Raw genomic sequence first — 24,138 nt, 5'->3', positions numbered from 1 at the left:
GTCTGCAACTGAGCAAGCGTGCTGCGACAGACCACGTGGAGGATGATGAACAGAATAGTGCGGATCCAGATATGCAATCCTCCAAGAAAGTAGAGGAGGAAGTGTATGGACTGTATTCGCTCATAACAAAGAGCCAACCGATAATGATTAATGTGAAACTTAACGATGTGTCGGTACCGATGGAATTGGACACGGGTGCGAGTCAATCAATAATGAGCCAAAGGACATTCGACAAGCTGTGGGACACTAAGGCTGTGAGGCCTAAGCTGAGTCCACTCAATGCCAAGTTGCGTATGTACACTAAAGAACTCATAACGGTGATTGGCAGTGCAGTAATCAAAGTGTCGTATGATGGTGCGGTTCATGATTTACCATTATGGATTGTTCCAGGCAATAGTCCAACGCTGTTCGTCAGGAATTGGCTCGAAAAAATCAAATGGAATTGGAATGATATTAAAGCATTGTCGTCGGAGGATGATACTCCATGTGCTCAAGTGCTGAGCAAGTTCCCCTCGCTGTTTGAACAAGGCATCGGCAAATTCACGGGAGCCAAGGTGCAGATCCACGTGGACTCGGATGCAAGACCCATCCATCATAAAGCTCGGGCGGTTCCATACATGATGAGGGAGAAGGTCGAAATCGAACTGGACAGACTCCAGTGTGAAGGGGTCATATCACCGTTCGAATTTAACGAATGGGCCAGCCCCATTGTTCCTGTGTTGAAGAATGATGGCACTGTCAGGATTTGTGGGGATTACAAGGTTACAATCAACCGAGTTTCGAAACAGGATCAATATCCGTTACCGAAGGCTGATGACCTGTTTGAAACGCTAGCCGGGGGGAAGTCGTTCACTAAACTGGATCTGATGCCGGCCTACATGACACAGGAGCTGGTCGAGATGTCGAAGAAATTTACGTGCATCAACACTCATAAAGGACTGTTTATCTACAACAGGTGTCCTTTCGGAATTCGCTCGGCTGCAGCCATATTTCAGAGGAACATGGAGAGTCTACTGAAGTCCGTCCCTAGAACCGTCGTGTTCAAAGATGACATAGTGTCACAGGTTGTGACACCGCCGAACATCTGAACAACCTGGAAGAGGTTCTATATCGTCTGGACAAAGTGGGACTCAGACTGAAACGTTCGAAGTGCGTCTTCATGGCACCGGAAGTCGAATTCCTGGGGAGAAAAATTGCTGCTGACGGCATCAGGCCTACAGACTCGAAAACCAAGGCCATCTAAAATGCATCCAAGCCTCAGAATGTGAAGGAGCTGCATTTGTTCTTTGGTCTACTCAACTACTTCAGTAATTTCCTACCTAGATTGACCACTTTATTAGAGCCACTGCACATGCTGCTAAGAAAAGACAACAACTGGGTTTGCGGTGTGTCTCAAGGCAGAGCTTTTGAGAAAGCTACTAATCTGCTTTGCTCTAACAAGCTGCTGGTACATTATGATCCATGTAAGCGTCTAGTATTGACCTGTGATGCTTCGTCATATGGAGTTGGTTGCGTGCTCCAACAAGTTAATGAGTCGGGTAAACTACAACCTGTTGCGTATGCTTCTAAAAGTTTGTCAAAGGCGGAAAGAGCCTACAGCATGGAGAAAAAGAAGCATTAGCCTGTGTGTATGGGGTTAAAAAGATGCACCAGTACCTGTTTGGTCTTCGGTTTGAACTGGAAACAGATCACAAGCCACTCATTTCATTGTTTTCGGAAAACAAAGGTATCAATACCAATGTATCGTCCCGCATCCAGAAGTGGGCACTGACATTATCTGCCTATGACTATGTTATTCGATCTGGTACCGAGAATTGTGCCGATGCACTGAGCCGTCTGCCGTTGCCCACACCTGGAAGTGGAGACGCCACAATCTGCAGACATACTGTTAGTCATGGATGCTTTTGAAAATGAAGGAACCCCTGTCACTGCTCAACAAGTTAAGACCTGGACCAGAAAGGACCCGATATTATCGGTTGTGAAACGTTGTGTCCTTAGTGGTGATTGGTCTGTCATACCCAAGCAAATGGGTAATGAGACCAAACTTTACAAGACGAACTATCCATTCAGTCAGATTGTTTACTGTGGGGCAATCGTGTTGTTATGCCTAAGAAAGGCAGAGAGAAATTTGTACATGATCTACATAGCACTCATCCCAGTATTGTCATGATGAAAGCCATTGCCAGGTCTCATGTATGGTGGCCTGGTATTGATTCTGATCTGGAATTACGTGTGCATCAGTGCAACACTTGCATGCAGTTAAGTAAAGTACCAGCAGAATCGCCGCTGAGTCTGTGGTCGTGGCCATCCAAACCCCGGTCCAGGATCCACATCAACTTTGCAGGTCCCTTCCTGGGAAAGATGTTTTTAGTTGTGGTGGATGCATATTCCAAGTGGATATAGTGTATAATCATGTCATCCAGTATATCCACAGCTACCATTGAGAGCCTTCATGTCATGTTTGCCACTCATGGTCTGCCCGACATCGTTGTAAGCGACAACAGACCTTGCTTCACTAGTCTGGAGTTTCAAGAGTTCATGGCCCCAAGTTTCCACATGATTTGCTCCTGATTTTTAGGAGCAACTGGTGGAGAACGGAGTATCTTAGAAATCGCAATTCTCCACATTTAAGTTTTCTGCAGTTTTAGTCAGGTAGAACAGTTTCACTTTTGAACAGAATTTTTTTTTCAAAAGGGGGCGTGTCCGGCCACTGATGCCTGATTTGAAAGTCTCCACAGTGAAAACGTACTCCAAACTAACTTAGAATGGAGCAAGTGAAGATTTTTGAACGCTTGAAAAAACCTTGTCTACACATTAAAAAATCAGGCGCAGGTTACAAATTAGGCGTCCAGAACGAGGTGGCGGGGGAGGGGGGGGAAGGGAAGTCATTAAATTCTACAATCAATCCTTAGTTATACTTATACAAATATTATACAAATAAATCCAACCTGAATAAAAATTTATAAGCAAAGAAAAGATTAAATAAACCATGTTCCTACCTGTGTGAAAGTGCTTCAGGCAGGCCTTTCAGCAAGCGGTGTGGCGTCGGTCCCGACGGCAGGGGCAAGAAGCAGCAAGCAGCCTCAGTGCTTGAGGCAGCGGTGCCGTGGCGTCGGTCCCGACGGCAGGGGCAAGAAGCAGCAAGCAGCCTCAGTGCTGATCATGGAAGGGCAATGCGGTTTTATTAAAAAATTTTTAAAATTGAACAGCTACAAAGAATTTGAATAGTCTCAAACAAGTGCATGTGTCCCGTTTATCACAGTCTATCTTTAATTACAGAATGAGTGGTGGAGATTGAAACGGTAACGAGTTGTAAAGGCTGAATTAAAATGCACAGTTGCTGCAGTAACACTGGTTAAAGAGCCAACATTAATTCAGCAGGTGATTTATTCAGCAGTGCTGCTAAAAGCACTCCCTCACACACAGAAATATCAAGAAAATTAAAATGCAAGCCTTTGCAAGGGTTCAATAAACAAATTTTCACTTTTTCTGCAGCACTTTTAAAAATGGCCAAGTGCCAATGTTTACTTCAGACTGCGCGTGCGCGAACGCTCCAACGTGCACGCGCAGGGTTGCCGGCACCAAAAAAACTCATTTAATTTGTACCCGCCCCCTCCTACTTACAAAATCGGCACGAGTGGTAGGCTCCGCCCCCTGTGCGCCGCACCAAGCAGACATCGAGCTGCAAGGAGCTCGAGAATACCGCGTTTTTTTTCAGACGCCGTTTTCGGCGCGAAAAACAGGCGCCCAGCTCTGAGGGGCGCCTTTTTCGCCACGTGTGGAAACTTGGGGCCCATGAAACTCAATGGTATCAAACATGTAAGGTCAGCACCATTCAAATCCGCACCTAATGGTCAAGCAGAACATGCTGTCCAAACCATCAAGCAGAGTATGAAACGTGTAACTCAAGGTTCACTGCAGACTCGCTTGTCATGCATATTGCTTAGTTACAGGACAAGACTCCACACGCTTACCGGGGTCCCCCCTGCTGAACTATTGATGGAGAGGTCTCAAGATCAGACTCTCTCTTGGCCACCCTGACTTGAACAATCATGTTGAATACAGACGTCAAAGTCAGCAGTGGTATCTTGATCGCGCTGCTGTGTCACGCGACATTTCTGTTAACGATCCTGTGTATGTACTAAATTATGGTCAAGGACCCAAGTGGATCGCCAGCACTGTTACAGCCAAGGAAGGTAACAGAGAGTTTATTGTCAAGCTCAAGAATGGGCAAACATGCAGGAAACATGTTGATCAGATAAAGCTGCAGCACACGGATGAACCAGAACAGTCTGAGGAAGACACAATCAATGACCAACCAACCTAACCTCAGTCATCATAGGACTCTGTTGTCATCAATGAATCTGGACTTTCAATCCCTGACAAGGTCATTGCCACTCCCATCAGATCGGCTCCTCAGCCCCCAGTCACAACAGACTCAGAACGCTTGCCCAAGGCTGGAGTTGAACTGAGACGATCAACTCGGGAGCGGAAAGCCCCGGACCGTCTCAATTTGTAAAGAGACTGTTACTAATATCTTAAAGGGGGATATTGTCATGTATGTATTCTTGGGGTTACTAGCCACCAGGTGGCGCGACTGTCGGAGGTCATTGGGTTGTACACACGTGTGCGGCCCAGGCATAAAAGGCAAGCCATCATGTAATATATTCACTTTGGGCCCGAATAAAGCAGAGCCAGGTTTGTACGTGTTAGTTTACAGTATTCAGCCTATCAAGTTATTACATACATAACAGTTAGACCATCATCATCATCATCATAGGCAGTCCCTCGGAGTCGAGGATGGCTTGTTTCCACTTCAAAAATGAGTTCTCAGCTGACTGAGGAGTCCAATGCAGGACCTACAGTCTCTGTCACAGGTGGGGCAGACGGTGGTTGAAGGAAAGGGTGGTTGGGAAACCTGAGTTGGCGCACGCTCCTTCTGCTGTTTACGTTTGTTTTCTGCTTGTTCTTGGCGATTGGACTTGAGGTGCTCGGCGCCCTCCCGGATGCTCGTCCTCCACTTTGGGTGGACTTGGCCCAGGGATTCCCAGGAGTCGGTGGAGAGATTGCACTTTGTCAAGGAGGCTTTGAGGGTGTCCTTGAAGCGTTTCCTCTGCCCACCTGGGGCTCGCATACCATATCGGAGCTCTATGTAGAGCGCTTGGCATTGAGAGTCTCGTGTCAGGCATGCGGACAATGTGACCCGCCTAACGGAGCTGATCGAGTGTGATCAATGTTTCAATGCTGGGGATGTTGGCCTGAACGAGAATACTGACGTTGGTGCATCTGTCCTGCCAATGGATTTTCAGGATCTTGCGGAGGCACCGCTGGTGGTACTTCTCCAGCGCTTTGAGGTGTCTGCTGTATATAGTCCACATATATGAGGGCGCGTATCACTACTGCCCTGTAGACCATAAGCTTGGTGCCGGGTTTGAGGTCCTGGACTTCAAACACTCTCTTCCTCAGGCAACCAAAGGCTGCGCTGGCACACTGAAGTTGATGTTGGACCTCATCGTCACTGTCTGCTCTTGCTGGCAGTAGGCTCCCGAGGTATGAAAAATGGTCCATGCTGTCCAAGGCCTCGTCGTGGATTTTGATAATCAGGGGGCAGTGCTATGTGGTGGGATCAGGTTGGTAGAGGACCTTTGTCTTGCGGATGTTTAGCGTAAGGCCCATGCTCTCGTACACTTCTGTGAAGGTGTTGACAATGGTTTGGAGTTCGGCCTCCGAGTATGTGCAGACGCAAGCGTCGTCTGTGTACTGTAGTTCAATGACAGAGGATGGGACGATCTTGGATCTGGCCTGAAGGCGGTGGAGGTTGAACAGATTCCCATCTGTTCTATAATTTAACTCCACTCCGGCAGGGAGCTTGCTAAGAGTGAGATGTAGCAATGCAGCAAGGAAGATCGAAAAGAGCATTGGTGTGAAGACACAGCCCTGCTTCACCCTGCTCTGGACGTGAATTGGGTCTGTTCTGGATCCATTGGTCAGGATCACGGCTTGCATGTCATCGTGGAGCAGACGGAGGATGGTGACAAACTTTTGAGGGCAGCTGAAACGAAGGAGGATGCTCCATAATCCCTCACAGTTGAAATGTCAAAGAAATAGGTGCAGAAGTAGGCTATTCGGCCCTTCGAGCCTGCACCACCATTCAATATGATCATGGCTGCTCATGCAACTTCAGTACCCCATTCCTGCTTTCTCTCCATACCCCTTGATCCCTTAAGCCATAAGGGCCATATGTAACTCCCTTTTAAAGATATCTAACAAACTAGCCTCAACAACTTTCTGTGTTAGAGAATTCCACTGGTTCACAATTCTCTGAGTGAAGAAGTTTCGCCTCACCTCAGTCCTAAATGGCTTACCCCTTATCCTTAGACTGTGACCCCTGGTTCTGGACTTCCCCAACATCGGGAACATTCTTCCTGCATCTAACCTGTCCAATCCGGTCAGAATTTTATATGTTTCTATGTGATCCCCTCTCATTCTTCTAAATTCCAGTGAATGCAAGCCTAGTCGATCCAGTCTTTCTACATATGTCAGTCCTGCCATCCCAGAATCAGTCTGATGAACCTTCGCTGCACTCCCTCAATAGCAAGAATGTCCTTCCTCAGATTAGGAGACCAAAACTGTACACAATATTTAAGGTGTGGCCTATTCAAGGCCCTGTACAACTGTAGTAAGACCTCCCTGCTCCTATACTCAATTCCTCTGGCTATGAAGGCCAACATGCCATTTGCCTTCTTCACCACCTGTTGTACTTGCATGCCAACTTTCAATGACTTATGTACCATGACACCCAGGTCTCGTTGCACCTCCTCTTTTCCTAATCTGTCACCATTCAGGTAATATTCTGCCTTCCTGTTTTTGCCACCAAAATGGATAACCTCACATGTATGTACATTATACTGCATCTGCTATGCATTTGCCCAATCACCTAAGCTGTCCACCTATGCCTCTTAGCATCCTCCTCACTGCCATCCAGCTTAGTGTCATCTGCACACTTGGAGATATTACATTCAATTCCTTCGTCTAAATCATTACTGTATATTGTAAATAGCTGAGGTCCCAGCACTGAACCTTGCGGTACCCCACGAGTCATTGCCTGCCATTCTGAAAAGGACCCGTTTATTCCTACTCTTTGCTTCCTGTCTGCCAACCAGTTGTCCATGCACGTCAATACATTACCCGCAATACCATGTGCTTTGATTTTACACACCGATCTCTTGTGTGGGACCTTGTCAAAAGCCTTCTGAAAGTCCAAATACACCACATCTACTGGTTCTCGCTTGTCCACTCTACTAGTTACATCCTCAAAAAATTCGAGAAGATTTGTCAAGCATGATTTCCCTTTCATAAATCCATGCTGACTTGGACCGATCCTGTCACTGCTTTACAAATGCGCTGCTATTACATCTTTAATAATTGATTCCAACATTTCCCCCACTACCGATGTCAGGCTAACTAGTCTATAAATTCCTGTTTTCTCTCTGCCTCCTTTTTTAAAAAGTGGGGTTACATTAGCTACTCTCCAATCAATAGGAACTGATCCAGGGTCTATAGAATGTTGGAAAATGACCACCAATGCATCCACTATTTCTAGGGCCACTTCCTTAAGTATTTTGGGATGCAGACTATCAGGCCCCGGGGATTTATCGGCCTTCAATCCCATCAATTTCCCTAACATAATTTCCTGATTAATAAGGATTTCTTTCAGTTCCTCCTTCTTGCTAGACCCTCTGTCCCCTAGTATTTCCGAAAGGTTATTTGTGTCTTCCTTAGTGAAGACAGAACCAAAATATTTGTTCAATTGGTCTGCCATTTCTTTGTTCCCCATTATAAATTCACCCGATTCTGACTGCAAGTGACCTACATTTGTCTTCACTAATCTTTTTCTCTTCACATATCTATAGAAGCTTTTGCAGTCAGTTTTTATGTTCCCTGCCTTTGTGAGGTCAAAGAAGGCTAGACCACAGTTCTGGTCTCCATATTATAAAAAGGATATAGAAGTATTGGAGAAGGTGCAAAGAAGATTGAGAAAGATGATACCAGCACTGAGAGGATGTACATATCAGGAAAAGCTGTTAACAGGTTGACACTCTTTTCTCTAGAAAAGAAGAGGCTGAGGGATGACCTGATAGAGGTCTTTAAGATAATTAAAGGGTTTGATTGGATGGATGTAGAGAAAATGTTTCCATTTGTGGGGGAGTCCAAATCTAGAGGTCAGAAATATGAGTTAGATGAAGAGGGTTGGGAGGAGGCTTGTGTGGAGCATAAACACCGTCATAGACCAGTTGGGCTGAATGGCCTATTTTTGTTCTTTAGATTCGATGTAACAGGATGACAATATTTGACATATCCCACCTGGGTTTGAGAGTGCAGATGCCATACTTGTATCGGGAGGCCTCAGATAAACATTTCTAACAGCAAACCTTAGAAACATGTTACAAATTAACTTATTTCTGGGCTCTGCCCTTCTGCTTGGAGGGTATTGTACGCTGAAGGAAATCCCACTCGGTTAATTTGTTCAGACTTTTTACTCTATTATTCATTCAGACAGATACTGATTGACAAGTAGGATTGGATTTAGTTGAGATTCAATAAATATAACAGAGGCATTCTGAATGAACTGCTACATCAGGTGATTCCCTGGCTTTGTGTGTTGTGTCATACCTGTTTTGCTTGTAAGATGGTGTCTCACTACCTGATTCACACCTATCTACACGACCTAAATTTTCAGAATAAGGCAACAACCATAAAAGTAGCATTCACACAGAATAATAGAATCCTGGGAGTGAATACAAAGGTACATCACAAATCACAATAATGAAGCTCATGTGGTTTGGAATTGAAATTTGAAATCTTAGATCGAAACACTGTCTTTTTTCACTCCAATTTATGTTGTTCATTCTGTGGGGTAAATTTACTCAGTCTTTGCGTCTACTGTGATGATCACTGAGGATGTTGCATGTTACTGCAGTCGATGTCATTGACACATGAAAACCTTAACACTGAAGAATTACATCATAAATTAACAATCTTGCAGCTAATTTTCTTACTGGAAAATTCTATGGAAAGTGCATCTAATCTATTCTGAGGCAGAAAACTTGAAATGAGGTCTCAAGTTCCATGTAAGATATTCCAGTTAGACGTTGTACTTACTAACAAGTGATGAACCATAAATCATTGAGACCGTCTCCCCAAAACAGGTAGCACCACTATACAAGGAATTTACAAAAAGAAACAGGAGTGACCATTCAGTCCATCGAGTCTACTCTGCCAATTTGTCAGCAGTGGCAGCTCTATTTATTTAATACCAATTTCCTGTCACTTCTCCATAGTCCTTGATATTTTATTTCCCAATTAAGTATCTATCTCTCTTTTAGACACTTCAATTGATTCGCCATATTATGCTTTTTGGTGAAGCACATTCCACATTCTCACAATCCTGAGCATATAGAAATTCTTTTTGCATTTGTTTTTAACCAGTTTATTCCAAATTTTTGTTATGCCTTTTTGTTCTCGGAGATTCTCAAAAATAATTCCTTGTCTACTCTTGTCAATTCAATTCATTATTTTAACCACCTTAATTAGATCACCCCCTTATAGGGAAATGGAGCTAAGTGGATATATCTTTTAGAGAGCCAGCACACACAGGATGGCCAAATGACCTATAGCGCACATAGTAACAAAACAAAGGTGTCAGGTGACAGATGACTACGGTCTCTTTAAGGACAGGGTTTTAAGTAGCCTCTTGCATAATAGTGACTGCGATCAAGGTTTTGCTTGGATTCATGGAGTCAGGAGGCGTGAATATTTATCACAAAGGGCCAGGTAACTCCCTAAGTTGACAGCTTTCTATTGATTAAGGGAAATATCTGGATTGTTTAGATCATTTTCCAATAATGTTCATTACATGCCAATTTGGGTCAATTGGCAACAGTTGATGTGCTGAGCTCAGCAAAGACTCCCAAATCCCAGCAACTTGCTTCATCAAATACAAGTCCATAATTCACACGACTGCCAGGTCTCCAGCTCCATTAATTTTGAGTCTAAGTGGCAATGGCGTTAAGAATGGCTTAAATGCTGCACATTCGCGAGCACCATTGATTTTTATGGGGATGTGCTATGATAATTACCGCTAGCTGTTTTCAGCAAGGTGTAATGACAGAGTGGCGCAAAAGTCCCAGGAAATGATCGTCTGGCATAAGTAATGGCGTAAGTCATTCATGCCATAATTTCCTAGAACTTCTGCACTACAATAATGAAGTACACCGTAGATGCACTTTCAGCAAATTCCGGGACAATATTTTAGATGCGGTCTAACAACTACTTTGTACAACTGCAGTACTTACTTGATCGTGATGAAACCCAGCATCCTATTTACTTTTCTGATTGCATTTTGCTCTTACTGATGATGTACCTGGATGCCTAAATCCCTTCTTTTTTAATTACCAGCCTCCCTCCCAGTGCTTCCCCATTTAAACGGGATTTCCATCTGCCATTCTTACAACTAAAGTGTACCATCTCACATCTCATTCCGTTAAATTGCATCTGTCATCATTTCAGTCAGTCAATCAATGTCCTTCTGTAATTTTCTACACTCTTCTTCACAATTTACTGCACCATCTAGCTTAGTATCATCTGCAAACTTGAAAATACTCCCCTCTCTTCACAAATCCAGATCAGTTATATACAGAATGGAAAAAGAAAAAGTACATCATGTTAGAAAATGAGAATGGCCATGAATCTAAAGCCAAGAGAAAAATAAGACACTCTCAAAAAAATGCAATGAAATGCCATAATCCTGCTAGAACGCCAACTTCCAATTCTTTTAAGGCTTAAATACGGTTATATATTGCCTACTCATTAAAAATCTTAGCATTGATATGTCTGGGGCTCTTGTATGTCTTTCACCAATGCACCTGGGAAATATCTATCTACAGTTTCTAAACCAAGCTTCTTTAAGCCCTTCACCCCGAATCCTTACTTCATGCATGTGTGTGAATTTGTATTTTGAAATAAGTGGATAACTGAGACCTTTATTATTACCATGTTGTCAGGAAAATAATTAATTATTGATAAAAAAATAAAAAGCTAAGTCCTCACACTAAAACTCTGTACAACTATATTTACTCCCATGCTCATAGGTCTAATCGTAAATTGCACTAGATAAAAGTTGACAATAATTTTTCTCCCCACAAATTCCCCTCCTTTCCTGAAGGCATCAAATTCTTGCTGGGATATGATTCCACAGGCACGAGGTGTCCTCCAGTACCTTTCCTAAATGACCATGATTGATGTGTGCCTTTACAGTGAGTACTAGTAGACAATTCAATTGCGGGGGGGGGCTTCCCAGCCCCGCCCAGCCCAATCACGTCCTCACCTGATATCCATGTATGCATACTTCCAAAATAGTTTGTTGGACAGCAATCAAGAGCAGGAATGTTGCCCGATTTTCCACTCTGTAACCCACAAGCATCATCATCATCATAGGCAGTCCCTCGAAATCGAGGAAGACTTGCTTCCACTCTTGGAATGAGTCCTTAGGTGGCTGAACAGTCCAATACGAGAGCCATAGACCCTGCCACACGTGGGACAGTCGTTGAGGGTAAGGGAGGGTGGGACAGGTTTGCCGCGCATTCCTTCCGCTGCCTGCGCTTGTTTTCTGCATGCACTCTGCATGCTTGTTTTTTGCATGCACTCGGCGATGAGACTCGAGGCTCTCAGCGCCCTCCCGGATGCACTTCCTCCACTCAGGGCTGTCTTTAGCCAGGGACTCCCAGGTGTCGGAGGGGAGGCTTTGAGGGTGTTCTTGTAACATTTCCTCTGTCCACCCTTGGCTCTTTTGCCATGAAGGAGTTCCAAGTAGAGCGCTTGCTTTGGAAGTCTCGTATCTGGCATGTGGACAATGTGGCCTATCCAGTGAGGTCGAATGTAGCATTCCTACTGCTACCTCGATGGAGATCAGCAACTCAGAACAGACTGCAGAATTAACATAGGAGCTTTCCTGGACTGCATGGCCTAGCTACTCACTAAGTAACTCACTGAACCATTGTGGGAGCCTTGCAACAACTTTCTTCTTTAAAAAAAAAATGCTACATTAACCATTCTCTACATATGGGATCCTGGGCTTCATAAATAGAGGCAGAATACAAAAGCCAGGAAGTTATGCTGAACCTATATAAAACACTAGGTTAGCCCCAGCTAGAGTATTGTATCCAATTCTGGGCATGATGGATTGCAGTTACATGGATATTGCAAATACTAAACTAACCAGAAAATGGCTCTGTGGACCGAGTAAAAGTACCCTATATAAACTTTTGACATATAATAGGGGAGGTGTTACTGTTAGGAACAAAGGAACATGAGTCGGCCGTTCATCCCCTTGAACATTTTCCACTATTCAACTAGGTCATTTTGGGGGAAGAGAGTTCCAGATTTCCACTACCATTTGTGTGGCCTAGCTCTAATTTTAAGGTTATGCCCCCTTGTTCTGGACTCCTTCACCAGAGGAAATAGTTTCTCTCTATCGACCCTATCAATTCCTTTAATCATCTTGTTCACCTCAATTAGATCACCCCTTAATGTTCTATACCCAAGGGAATACAAGCCTAATCTGTGCAACCTGTCTTCATAATTTAACCCTTTTAGATATCACGCATGCCAAATTTACTTCTTTAAAAGGTTTGCAAACATTTTGTGAGGATCCATGGCAGTGGTATATTTTGCAAACTACTCCCCTAACCATATCCATCAGATTCAGAACTGAGGGAGCTTGTAAAATAGGGACAGCTGTGTCACAATCTGGACGTGCTGGTTTTCTCCTGTGACAGAGCAGCTTCAACATTTACTATACGATCCATGAATATCACGATAGCAGTGGCTGTCACATTATGTGCCATCCAGTCCCACAGCAATGAGGTGGTTAAAACCTCAAAAGAGAACCTGAACCCAATGGATGTTGGCTGTCAATATGTCACCTTTCACAGCTTTTTGTGTTGTTTAAGACTCTGATCCCACTCCTGTCTGATCAGGGACAGCTTGCATTTGTAACACATTATTTTTTAATATCAGCTTGTACATCAAATAACATTGTAATGAAGTTTCAAACATGACTCTGCTTAGGGACAGTACAGTCAAATCTCATTAACACAAATAGCACTAATAACATAAAAATCCTTGTTGGACAAGCAGTTGTGTTGTTCTACTCAATGTGTTCCCACTGAACAACTCTAGAACATTTACTCCTGATAACAATTATAAAATATTAACGTCCATCAAAATTCACGTTAATGAGACTTGACTGTAAATGTAAAATCTTGGTTATTTAATTATAAGCATATTTTATTAATGAAACCAGTTGACTGCATATCTAGCACTTAAAAACAATTATTAGTATTATCTTTCTGACTGTGGACTTTGATTTTTTGCACAAGCTGAGTTCTAATTACTTGTTAACTCTTTTACGAAGCTGACTTTGTATTTTGGAGCATAATTTCCACACTTCGCTAAACTATGAGTTTTAGACACTGAGTTAATACAGGTTCTCAACAAGCACAATGTTATTTGGGAAGAATCTAGTTTGAATTTCTAAAGCCTGTGCTATAAGGACAAGAGTATTGGACAATGGGTGGGTCAGATACAATGATGCGGATTGACAGCATTGTTCAAAAGCACAGCTGGAAGGCCTGCACAAGCAGGTTTCACAGCTGGAGCAATAAATGCGCTTTCACAGGTGTGCAACATTTGTGGTCTTAAGATTCCCGGATCTGTCTCAGTGCTTGGCTTTGCATTATACCAAACTTGCAAGCAGGCTCTCTATTACTCATGATGCAAAACACTGTACTGCATCATAATGTGTTCATATACTGAATTTGTTGCAGCTGAAACTGCTAAATACCAGCAGCCAGTCACAGATTCACGACTGTTGTGTACTTCAGTGAGATTGCAAGACCCAAATTCACTTGGAACCATCACCACATTTAACAGACCATGATCTTCTTTTTATTGTTGAGTTCAAACCAGAGGTGAAGGATACTGACTGAGGACAAATGTTTTAAGGGAATTTTCTGGGATGTTGATGGGAAATTATCTTTGTGACCTTTAAGAGAAGTGGCAATGAAAGGGTCGAGTGACAAAATCACTGACTAAAATGTAACTCATTCTGTGTAAAGCTCTGAAGGTACTTTCTACTTATTAATTATTTTGTTGGCTCTGCTTAAAGTTTAATTAGCCAATTCCTTCTGCAGCGACAAGCACATTTTCCATAATTTTCTTTTACAGCAGTCATATATTATATATAATCTGAATGTAAAGTAACAATTTAAAAAAAAAGAGAACTATCTGGAAAGAAAAATTAAAAACAAAAAGATCTGTGAAAAATACATAACAGACAGAAGTGGTTTCTGGGGAAATAAATGACAAAGTGACTGCAGGACTAATAACTCCGACATAGTTTAGTACCATAAATTACTAATCCTGAGTCACATGGTATATTTATAAAATATACACATTACCAATGTAATGTGTTGAAAACATTTTCATGCTTCTATTTCAAAGTGTCTAATTAGATTATTTTTAAGTATTTTATTTTGCCACATAGCTGGATGATTAATATCTAGCATTGTCCTTTGATGTGGCCTGTGGTTATCGGCTAGGATCCAATGCTCAATCTAAATATGTGCGGCAGAATAATCAGGTGGGAAGTGGACAAAAAAGGACAGGATGAAAAGAACCAGCAAGGAGACAGACTGGGGTGAATTCCTTGCACGAGTAATATGGCTGTAATGGGCTGCAGGGCAATATTCGCTACAATCTCAGTGTTTTAATGCTTTTGTGCCTGAATGGATGTGTGGAAACAGCAAATGGCTCCCATGCCAATAATAGTATACATGTGTGGAGAGGGGAATGAGGGGAGCATTAGGGACAACCCCTCGCCTGCTATATAAAAATAAATAACTTTATTATGCCTTAAATCCTACTGCCACAGTTAATAAAGGTCTATGCCTAATAGATTTGTTTGACTCTGTCCAAAAGCACTGGTAAGTATCACACAATTGGAATTCCTTAACCTGGGCAGATGCCACAGCCTTGGTATATGTCATTGGATAGGGAAATATTCTTAGACCGAATGGGTTAACATTGATCGTGTGTCAAGAAGGCAACAACGTGATCTTTATTTCCAGGAGTGCTAAATCTACGAATCTTAAAATGAAGATCTATCACCTTCAATCCATATAATTTATTTGCAAATAGTTATTGGGATTCTGATTCTACATTTAATTAGCTGATCATTGTTCTTCACTGAATTATTTTACTGCAGGCGATGGCAGTCAGTCACATTGTCCAGCCGTAATGGTTCTGATAGGTGGAATGTTATTTTTTTAACTGTAATGCAGATGACATAGACTTATGAGACTCGACTTGAGTTGGAACAGTGAAACGCTAATTATTGATAGCACCTTTCTTGAAACCTTTGAAATCAAGGAAATGTGGTCTTATAATTATTTTTTTCATTTTTTTGAAGTAAAAGAAAATGTTAATTATTAATGACACAAAAGGAGGGTAAATAAAAGCCGCATGATTAAAACATTGCTGTATTAAGGATATTTTAATTAAGTGAAAATGTTAATGTTGTTATACTAAGCAGATCAGATTAAAACGATCCTCACTGTGAGTTATTATAACCCATATTTTATGTTCCATTACCAATGACATGTAAAAAAAGATCTACAGAAGAGATACACTACAAGCCATCGATGCTGCAACAAAAAAAAAACACTATATATAAAATAACGGAGTAAAAATTATTTTTCAGATTTTTTTCATGCATCAGGACTTTTATTTTTTTACATTTACAAAAGGAAATAGCGTGACAGTCGCTTTAATTTCAAAGAAACAGGGAAGCTGGCAAATTGATTTCTAAGGAAATAATTTCTGTCTCGAATGTTTGGGGAGATCTGCATTTCAGTTGACAGTAATTAGCGTTAACTAATAAAGAACACTCACATTGCCACTCCAAAGAATTCGTGTTTTGCTGTTGAGATGACAATGTCTGCCATGCACAGAACTTTGAGGTAGTCGTCTTTACTGCTTTGGTAGCCCCAGTGCAAAACAGAGGAACCCAATTCCCTTCTGGCCTCAGCAAAGATGTCTTTAATGAGAAAAAAAATATTCAACAATTCAATATGGTGCAAAATTAACTCGTATGTCAGCTTTGCCTCGTCTGAAGTTCAGGTTAATTAGCTTCTGCTTATTTTATAGAACTTCTCAGAGTTGTTTGCTTGTATAATCAAGGCAAGGAAGCAGAACCAAATGCTGAGGTGCAAAAGCTGACAGAAGCAAGGCCCGCCTCAACATCCTCCCCTCTATGAAAAGCCAACTGTCTGCTTCATAAAACTCGCTTAGCAGACAGTGAAACAAAATGGACTGTAAAGTTCGTTAAATGAAAATATTAAAAAAGAATTAAGCTAATGGAGATAAAATTAAAAGAAATGAGGCAACAAAAACATCACACCAAAAATGGCATCACTGTGACAGCTAAGTTTCCTAATGACGGACTGCATTCGGAAAAATTAAATGGCATTCCATGCTTAAATTTCTTTGGAAAGTAATGATCCATGAATGATGCTCACTCCAGGCATTTAGAAGTGGAAAAAAATGCTCAACAACAACAAAGAGGGTTCTGAGACCGACAGAGGTTTTTGCAACAGCGAAGGTGCTAGCTTTTTTTGGCGGGGGGATTGATGGGTGTGGGGGGGTGGGGGAGGAGGGAAGGAAAGCTTTTATTCCTGACAGAAGCAATACCTGGTACATCCATAAAGGTCTCTCCAAGGACAGACACTTGAAAGGTTAGTCCATTTTCCTTCAGCTTCAGTAATGTCTTGAAGAAGACCTCGGGGTCTTTGTCATGCTCCCTTAAAACAAAACAGAGTTCAGGCTCGTGAATGGGCTTTACAAGTTAAATCAATTGGTGCTTGCTAAGTCATGACAAACAATAATTTCAGCCATGGTGTTAAAACTATCCCAACCCATCCAGGCTCAAGTCCCTTATCTTTAGAGCAATAAGCAGAAAACTATGGTCTTCATTTTTAACCTTTTAAAAGAGGGACAGTCACCAGATGTCTCAGTTACCAATAGTTATATTTAATGTTTTATGCACATGTGTGCTAATTTTCTATATATAATGAATATATATTTCTTTAAATATTAGGTGCTCAAGACAACATTGGGATGACTAGCTGAAAGGAGTTAGGAGATTGACACTGTGAGGGAGAGAACTTAGTGCACACAGTTGAAATGACAAGATTGTTGAAGCACCCTTCACTAATGACTGCATTTTTGCTGATGTTAATTTAGCTCCCTCACACTGCCAAGTTCAGCAACTCCTCCAGCTTGGTTCCCCTGATGAAGTCATCAAGACTAAGAAAAAAAAAATCCCCCCCTCCCCACCCCACAAATAAATTATAGAATAAATTATAAATTATAGAAAAAAACTACAGGATGTTAAGAGTAATCATAATTCTATATAACTTTTTTTTCAATAAAAGGAGTAAAGAAATCAAGGGGATGAAACTGGTCAATGCCAAATGGGCCAATAGCGACTAGGCAGCCCATTTTACACGACGCCTGATTTTCTTCTCCCATGTTGAACAATTTAACCCCACCCCAAGATTCCTCTTTGAAGAATTTTGCCAGATAACCGAGTAGCATGTTTATCTACAGCACATTACGAGTTAAATTAAACGTAGTAATAAAGTTAACATGGGAGGTACTGAATATCTTGATTCTTTCAGTTTTGGCAAGACCACGAGGTACAGATTCAGAAACGTTACATTAAACTGTGAATTCAAAATAACCTTTCAATAGTCCAGACCTACTTAACAGGGCTGTATATGCTTTTAGTGACCAAAATGATTCATGTTGGCTGAAAGCAGTTAAGAATATTTTAACACCAGCATGTTCGAGCTCCAGTGACTGCCATTCATTTTGAATAAACATTGGTTCAAAAAGTTTACAACTTTCAATTTGTACAGAACAGGAAGAAAAAAGTACAGGGAAATCTTTCCAACTTTTTCGAGTTTGTGACATGCATAAAATACAACAGGCCAAATAGTAATTTAGCAGCATTACATTGCTCGTCATTCTTGCCATATTTTTTTTTTTAAAAGAGGCACTCCAATAAAACATCTCCCATTTTTAATTACAAATACTGGGTTTCAATAGAATTTTTACCCTTGGTGAAATTTTTATTCAAGTGCTAATTAGTGCAAGATGGATTCACAGTTTTATTGCGCAGCTCCCTATCACAACATTAATCAATCCTGCAATCAGAACATATTAACTCTTTTTATTTTAGCACTTGTCCAAGACATATGAAATTCAGATTAACCCTCGGAGTGCCATCTGTCTATCACCTACATCTACTGCAGATTATAAAAATCTTTCCAAACATTCCAAATCTATAACATATTGGAACACTGAACTTTGGTTGTCAAGAAAGCATCTCCAACAATAGAGCTTTCCAAATGCAAGTTAAATTCACATTTTGCTTTTATTATATATGCATGTACATGGCAGCTTATATATGTATATATATTATGTGTGTGTGTGTGTGTGTGTGTGTGTGTGTGCGCGCGCGCGGGCGATCATTTGATTTGGAAGTTTAAAGTCCAGACTCAATGTCTGAGCTGTTTTAAAAATACAAAACGAATTCTTTTGTGTGGAGCAGGAACATCATCACTTACAAGGACTGTGGATTTAGACTACAATAGCTTTTTGCTGAAGGTCAAATGTCTCTGTTACGTTTTAATAATAATCTAAAGCAGCACCTCCAACTACACCATTTCTGCAGGGTTCATATTAGGCTCCTAAGGTGTGGTATTAACAGAGCTTATTTATTTTAATTTGAGAGGCTCTTATTTGCCCATTCCCTTGTGGTAAAGCTGATTTCCATGATGATTCCCTTCTTAATTTTAATACCCTTTTTACTCATCATATAGACATTAGAATTTTGCAGGAAATAATGGAACTCCCGCGCAGGAAGAAAAGACAACTGAAGGGATGATGGTAAACTAGCTTTTGCAATTAATTGGTGTACGGTAGTGCACGTGTATGATAACAGAATTTTTCACCAAGGAAAGCGAGGTTAATTAATGTATGAGCTGCATTCACCAAGATGCTGAATTTAGTATTTTTCCCCCATGCTGTCTTAAGTGCCTTGATTTCCCAGTAATGACCTAGTTCTCCTAATGAGTAACATTAACCCCTGGCTGTATCTGTCCAGGACTTAATTGTCAACTGAAGCTGAAATAGAAGCGTTTGCCGATCAGCAGGTATGTGGTACATTAACACATGTCATCTCAGGTCCTAATAAATAAATCTGTTGCCATGGAAATGGTAACATCAGCAGCATTGCCTTTCTGCACTTTTTGAATAAATGTCTCTCATGCCATGAGTAGAAAGGAAGGGAAGGTGGGGGGGGGGGGGGGGGGAGAAATTAAGAAAATAAGAAAGTAAACAGAAAAAATATCAATGCAATTTTCTCAGGTAATTTTTTTGAATATTTCAACTATATTTTCTTTTTAATTATCTTCTTTTCCTTTTTAATTATATATCCCCCCCTCTCTTCAATAGCAACTTTCTGATTCTGATTAAATCTACCAATTCTTTCCTCCTCCCTTTCTTGGTCCCTTGTATCCCTTAATTAACAAACCTGACATTAAAGTAACCAGCCAGCAAGTGCACAGAACCGGGTGGCATTTGAAGTGTTTTATCATGAAATTATCCCAACAGAGTCCATCCCGCAAGATAACATCATCATCAATACTCCATGCAAGACCCAACAGCTCAAGCACAATATTGCCTGCCATTTATCTGTTGTCAGCATAGGTTACAAACTGTAATCCTTGACTGCCTTGGAATTAGAATGTCTTTGATGTCCCCACAAGAGTTTTTGCCTGAAGGCTTTACCGATGCTCTGCAGCTCAATGTTTATTCCTCGTAATCTTCCTCTCATCTCCAGGCTACTGGTGACAGATGGTTATGTGCACACAATAGTATTAGAGTTTGATATTTTTTTGCTCTCTATACAACAAATATCTATCAGATGTGGGCCAAGAAAGCTGACATAGCTCACTTAGGTAGTGGCAACAAACAGCTTGGGTTGATGTTTTTGTCATTTTTTTCCTGCTCCCTGCTTGTTTCCTTTCTAAAATTCTCAAAAGGTAAAGTATATTAACTTTTCTGGCTTTTATCAAAAAATGTATAGAAAATGACACCTTTTTATTACAGCTATATTAAATGTTGATGCATAGTTTTTTTCCATATGTTAATAGCTTTCCACATAAAATATCTGTACCTCAGATCACATCATTAGATAAGACCATGAAATAAATAACTCATACCAAATTAAGTTCACTTGTCTGTGTTTATACTGCATATCCTCAAGCACTATTAACATTTATTGTGCTCCCATGATTTCAAAAGATGCCCTAAACATAAGCTATGCTCCCGGTAACCTCTCCATCTCCACTACTATTTCAGAACATATTAATTTTATTTCTGGAACTGCTGTGTGCTAATGCTCTCCATTGTGATTGTATTTATGCCACAGAGTATTTGAAGTGTGGAGCAATATATTTATCACGGACCAAAGACTGCAGGTACAGTTGATATATTTCACAGCATAGTACCGTTAAAGGATGGAAAATATAAAAACACCAATTTAAAAAAATAAATAAATAAAATTATGACATAATTATGTAAACTGATTCTAGGACAATTCTTCCCCTGCTAAGGCTTTATGCTATATCACCAGAAATGTCACATTTTGTTACTTAAGGCCCTGGAGTCAAAGATGAAAATCCCTTTAGATACCAGCTGCTGCAGATCAGCTATGAAAGCTTCTGGAGTTTTAATGTACTGGAAGTCAAATCTGTGTAAAGACGATTTACTTTGCCGGTGTGCGTACTTACTGCTTTACCTGTAAACAGTTGCTCAACGAAAATCTGACCTACTGATCCCCCCCAAGCGTCTCTCCCAAACAGCTCATAATCTAGGATGAAGTGGACTCTAATCAGGCCACATGCAGATTAAACAGGCTAAGAGATAACTGGAACAAAATGTTCATGTTCACCACGGGAAGATTATCAGGTCGGGTTTCTTCCCCCTCCCTTTAATCCCAATTTATTTCCCTCCAACAGCACTGAAAGCTCAACTTTATGACTGTATACTTGTGGCGATTATCTGAGCAGTAGATTCTGCTCTGTTTAGAAGAGATTACAAGATCTGGCTTTGTCAGCGATAATATCTGGAACATGCCTCTGAAAGGCAGAGATGAACTAAGTTTATAGGTTACCGCAGATGTACAATACTTACCACCTGTGTGGCCAGACAATATGTAAAGGCATATGCTGAGAGGCAACACTGCAATTTTCCTCCAAGTTCCCATCCAAGATGCTGCAGGGGTTAAAGGCCATATGTTCCTTATCTTCTCCAAGATAAGCGCTTGTACCTTCAGGTTTCTTGATGCGGTTCAGCTCTTCGAGTGTTTCTGATAGGTTTGATTGACTTTCTTGATTTCTGGCATTCTGTTTTTCAGCAGGACCAGGTTCCAGGCATAAAGAACTGTTTCTCATCAATCCATCATCTGCTTTACAGTTTTGCAAAGCAACCAGATTCTTTAATGCTTTACCATCTTCAACTTCTTGAATATCAGTCATCTGCAGATTGTGGCCAAGTTTATGTGCTGGCAGAAATCTGAAACAAGAGGTTAGATTGTGACATAACTGTCACAAGAAGAAAGTGGCGGAAATCATAAAAAATATATACTGCAAGAAAGTTTAGTGTCATATTGAAATTATTTTTAGTACGTAAAAATAAGAAATGGTCAATAGAAATCACTTAAATTACTGATAGTTAATTCCATTTCAAATAATGAATTCATAATAATTTGTTTAATGTACTATGTAGACCTAACAGAAGCACAATGTAATTGATTAGTTATTTTTCCCACAAATTATGATCAACTAAGAATCAAGTCTGTATATGTAAATGTTACTTTGATACTATACCAAAAGCTATTAGTTAAAACTATTATCACTTCAATACTGCATTTAAACATTCCTTCATGGCGAGTCCATAATTAAAAAAAGGCTAGTTTAGCACTTGCTGAGGGATATCTTTTTCTCCCCAAGTGGGAAAGACTTGCATTTATATAGCACCTTTCATGACCATCGGACGTCTCAAAGTCCTTTACAGCCAATGAAGTACTTTTGGAGTGTAGTCACTGTTGTAATGTGGGAAACACGGCAGCCAATTTGCGCAAAAGCAAGCTCACACAAACAGCAATGTGATAATGACCAGATGACCCGTTTTTTTGTTATGTTGATTGAAGGATAAATAGTGGCCATGAGAGAGCAGACGGGGCCTCAGTTTAACGTCTCATCCCAAAGACGGCACCTCCAACAGTGCAGCACTCTCTCAGCACTGCACTGGAGTGTAAGCTTAGATTTTTTACAAGTCTCTGAAGTGGGACTTGAACACACAACCTTCTGACTCAGAGGTGAGAGTGCTACTCACTGAGCCACAGCTGACATACATAAATACTCAGGTATCACACACCAGAATAATACCATCGTCCAGTTACACCAAATAAGACTGTCCGAGTATTACCCTGAGAAGAGTGAGACATTAGTTTGGGGCAGGATGCTGGATTGCTTCAGCATTGTCAAGCAGTTAACAGTTGTTGTTAAGGAGCATTGTTAATAAGAGCAGCTCTGTCGTGTTAATCTTTTCATTTCAGCATCTTTGTCTACGGAGATGGAGGAGGCTCGTATTTAAAACACTCTGTTAAAGATTACAGTCAGGCTTGCATCCAGCAGATGAAATTCTGTAGGATAAGGGGAAACTGTATAAAAGAATTTAATGAACTGGCATTTCTACTGAACTGATTATATGGAAAAGTCTGCTTATGTTTTTTTGACTGTATTGAAGGGGTGGATTGTAATTTAATACGCAAACTCTCTGACTTGAGATGCAAAACAGGTTAGTTTGTCATACCGTTCTTTTTACTGACATGAAAATGAACACACTTTCTGAGGAAATATTTGGTTAAACTCTTAACTGCGTACTCACTTTTAGAATTAAACCCAACATTTTTATATTCTGGAAAAGGTACTTATGGAAAAGTCTGCACTGTCTCATAGCTGCTACCAGACCCATAAAAAATGTGGCAGTTCTTTATCTGCAATGCGTACTTTAAGGGATCATTCACAATTTTACAAATTTTTGTAAGTATATAAGAGTGCAAGTGTGTGGGATGGGTGGGGGGGGGGGGAGGAGGATTTAACAGAATGCACACTTTCCATTTGGAAGAAACACCGATAAAATCTTAAAATGGTTGTTTCAAAATGTGGAGCGTTTGTTCATAACAATGTACTTATAAAAATTGTTACAAACCATTCTCTGGGTACTACAATTTTTTTAGGGCAATTATTTCTCAAACATTATTTTATTATTTCCGTTCCTTTATTTGTAAAAAACAGAATTAATATATATGTGGTGGAAGTTGAAACATCCTTGGATAAAATATGGCCCCCAGCTGAGGTTAATTCACGTCCCTCACACTTACCTTGTTTATAGTGCCAAATGGTAGATGAATCAATGGGGAGAGATGGTGGATGTGTATATTAGCTCCCATTTGTCACGATAAACATTGTAAATGTAAACTAGTCTGAATAAATTAAACACTCTTTTTTGGTGGGTGTTGTTTATTTGAAATCTCTAAATGTGGCATTCCTATCAGCATGCCTATTGCCAAACTCTACGGGAAAATTTATAGATTACCTTTAATTTTCCCAGTACTGTTCCACATACTGACTGATTTTGACATCGTTTTTTAAAATTTAAATATTAAAAAAAAACAAAAGAATGGGAAAAACTGCATTTGCCAGTACACATTACATGCACATGTATATTTTGGGTACACCTGTTTAGTTCTTTGAACGAGAAGACAATGTAAATGTGAAACCCCTTTAAAGCAGTTTGAGCAACAGTTGGGACAAAAGTACCAGAGGTAATGGCCATGGTGCTTTAGTCACCACTGCCAATTCTTTCTGTCCTCTATTTGTGAAC

At 40.7% G+C, this 24,138-nt stretch overlaps 1 protein-coding gene across 12 annotated transcripts in view; it reads right to left on the bottom strand.

Annotated features, from left to right (window-relative positions):
- Window positions 1–24,138, bottom strand: part of gtdc1 (glycosyltransferase-like domain containing 1) — a 473,428-nt gene that overhangs the window by 84,596 nt on the left and 364,694 nt on the right. For 11 of the 12 annotated variants that reach the window (XR_011592646.1, XR_011592645.1, XM_070875364.1 and 8 more), the window contains exons 5-7: window positions 21,382–21,762; window positions 16,810–16,919; window positions 16,012–16,156 (exon numbers count right to left, since the gene is read on the bottom strand). Coding sequence is in view for 10 of the 12 variants with exons in the window: in XM_070875364.1 (XP_070731465.1) it covers window positions 16,012–16,156; window positions 16,810–16,919; window positions 21,382–21,762 (636 nt within the window). In the remaining 2 variants the exon portion in view is untranslated. The remainder of the gene's footprint in view (window positions 1–16,011; window positions 16,157–16,809; window positions 16,920–21,381; window positions 21,763–24,138) is intronic. The other variant, XM_070875367.1, reaches the window with a different exon arrangement.

This window comes from Pristiophorus japonicus, chromosome 3 (genome assembly GCF_044704955.1).
Source record: "Pristiophorus japonicus isolate sPriJap1 chromosome 3, sPriJap1.hap1, whole genome shotgun sequence".
NCBI lineage: Eukaryota > Metazoa > Chordata > Chondrichthyes > Pristiophoridae > Pristiophorus > Pristiophorus japonicus.
The sequence above is the reverse complement of the archived record's forward strand: the minus strand, read 5'-3'. Positions and strand labels throughout refer to the sequence as shown.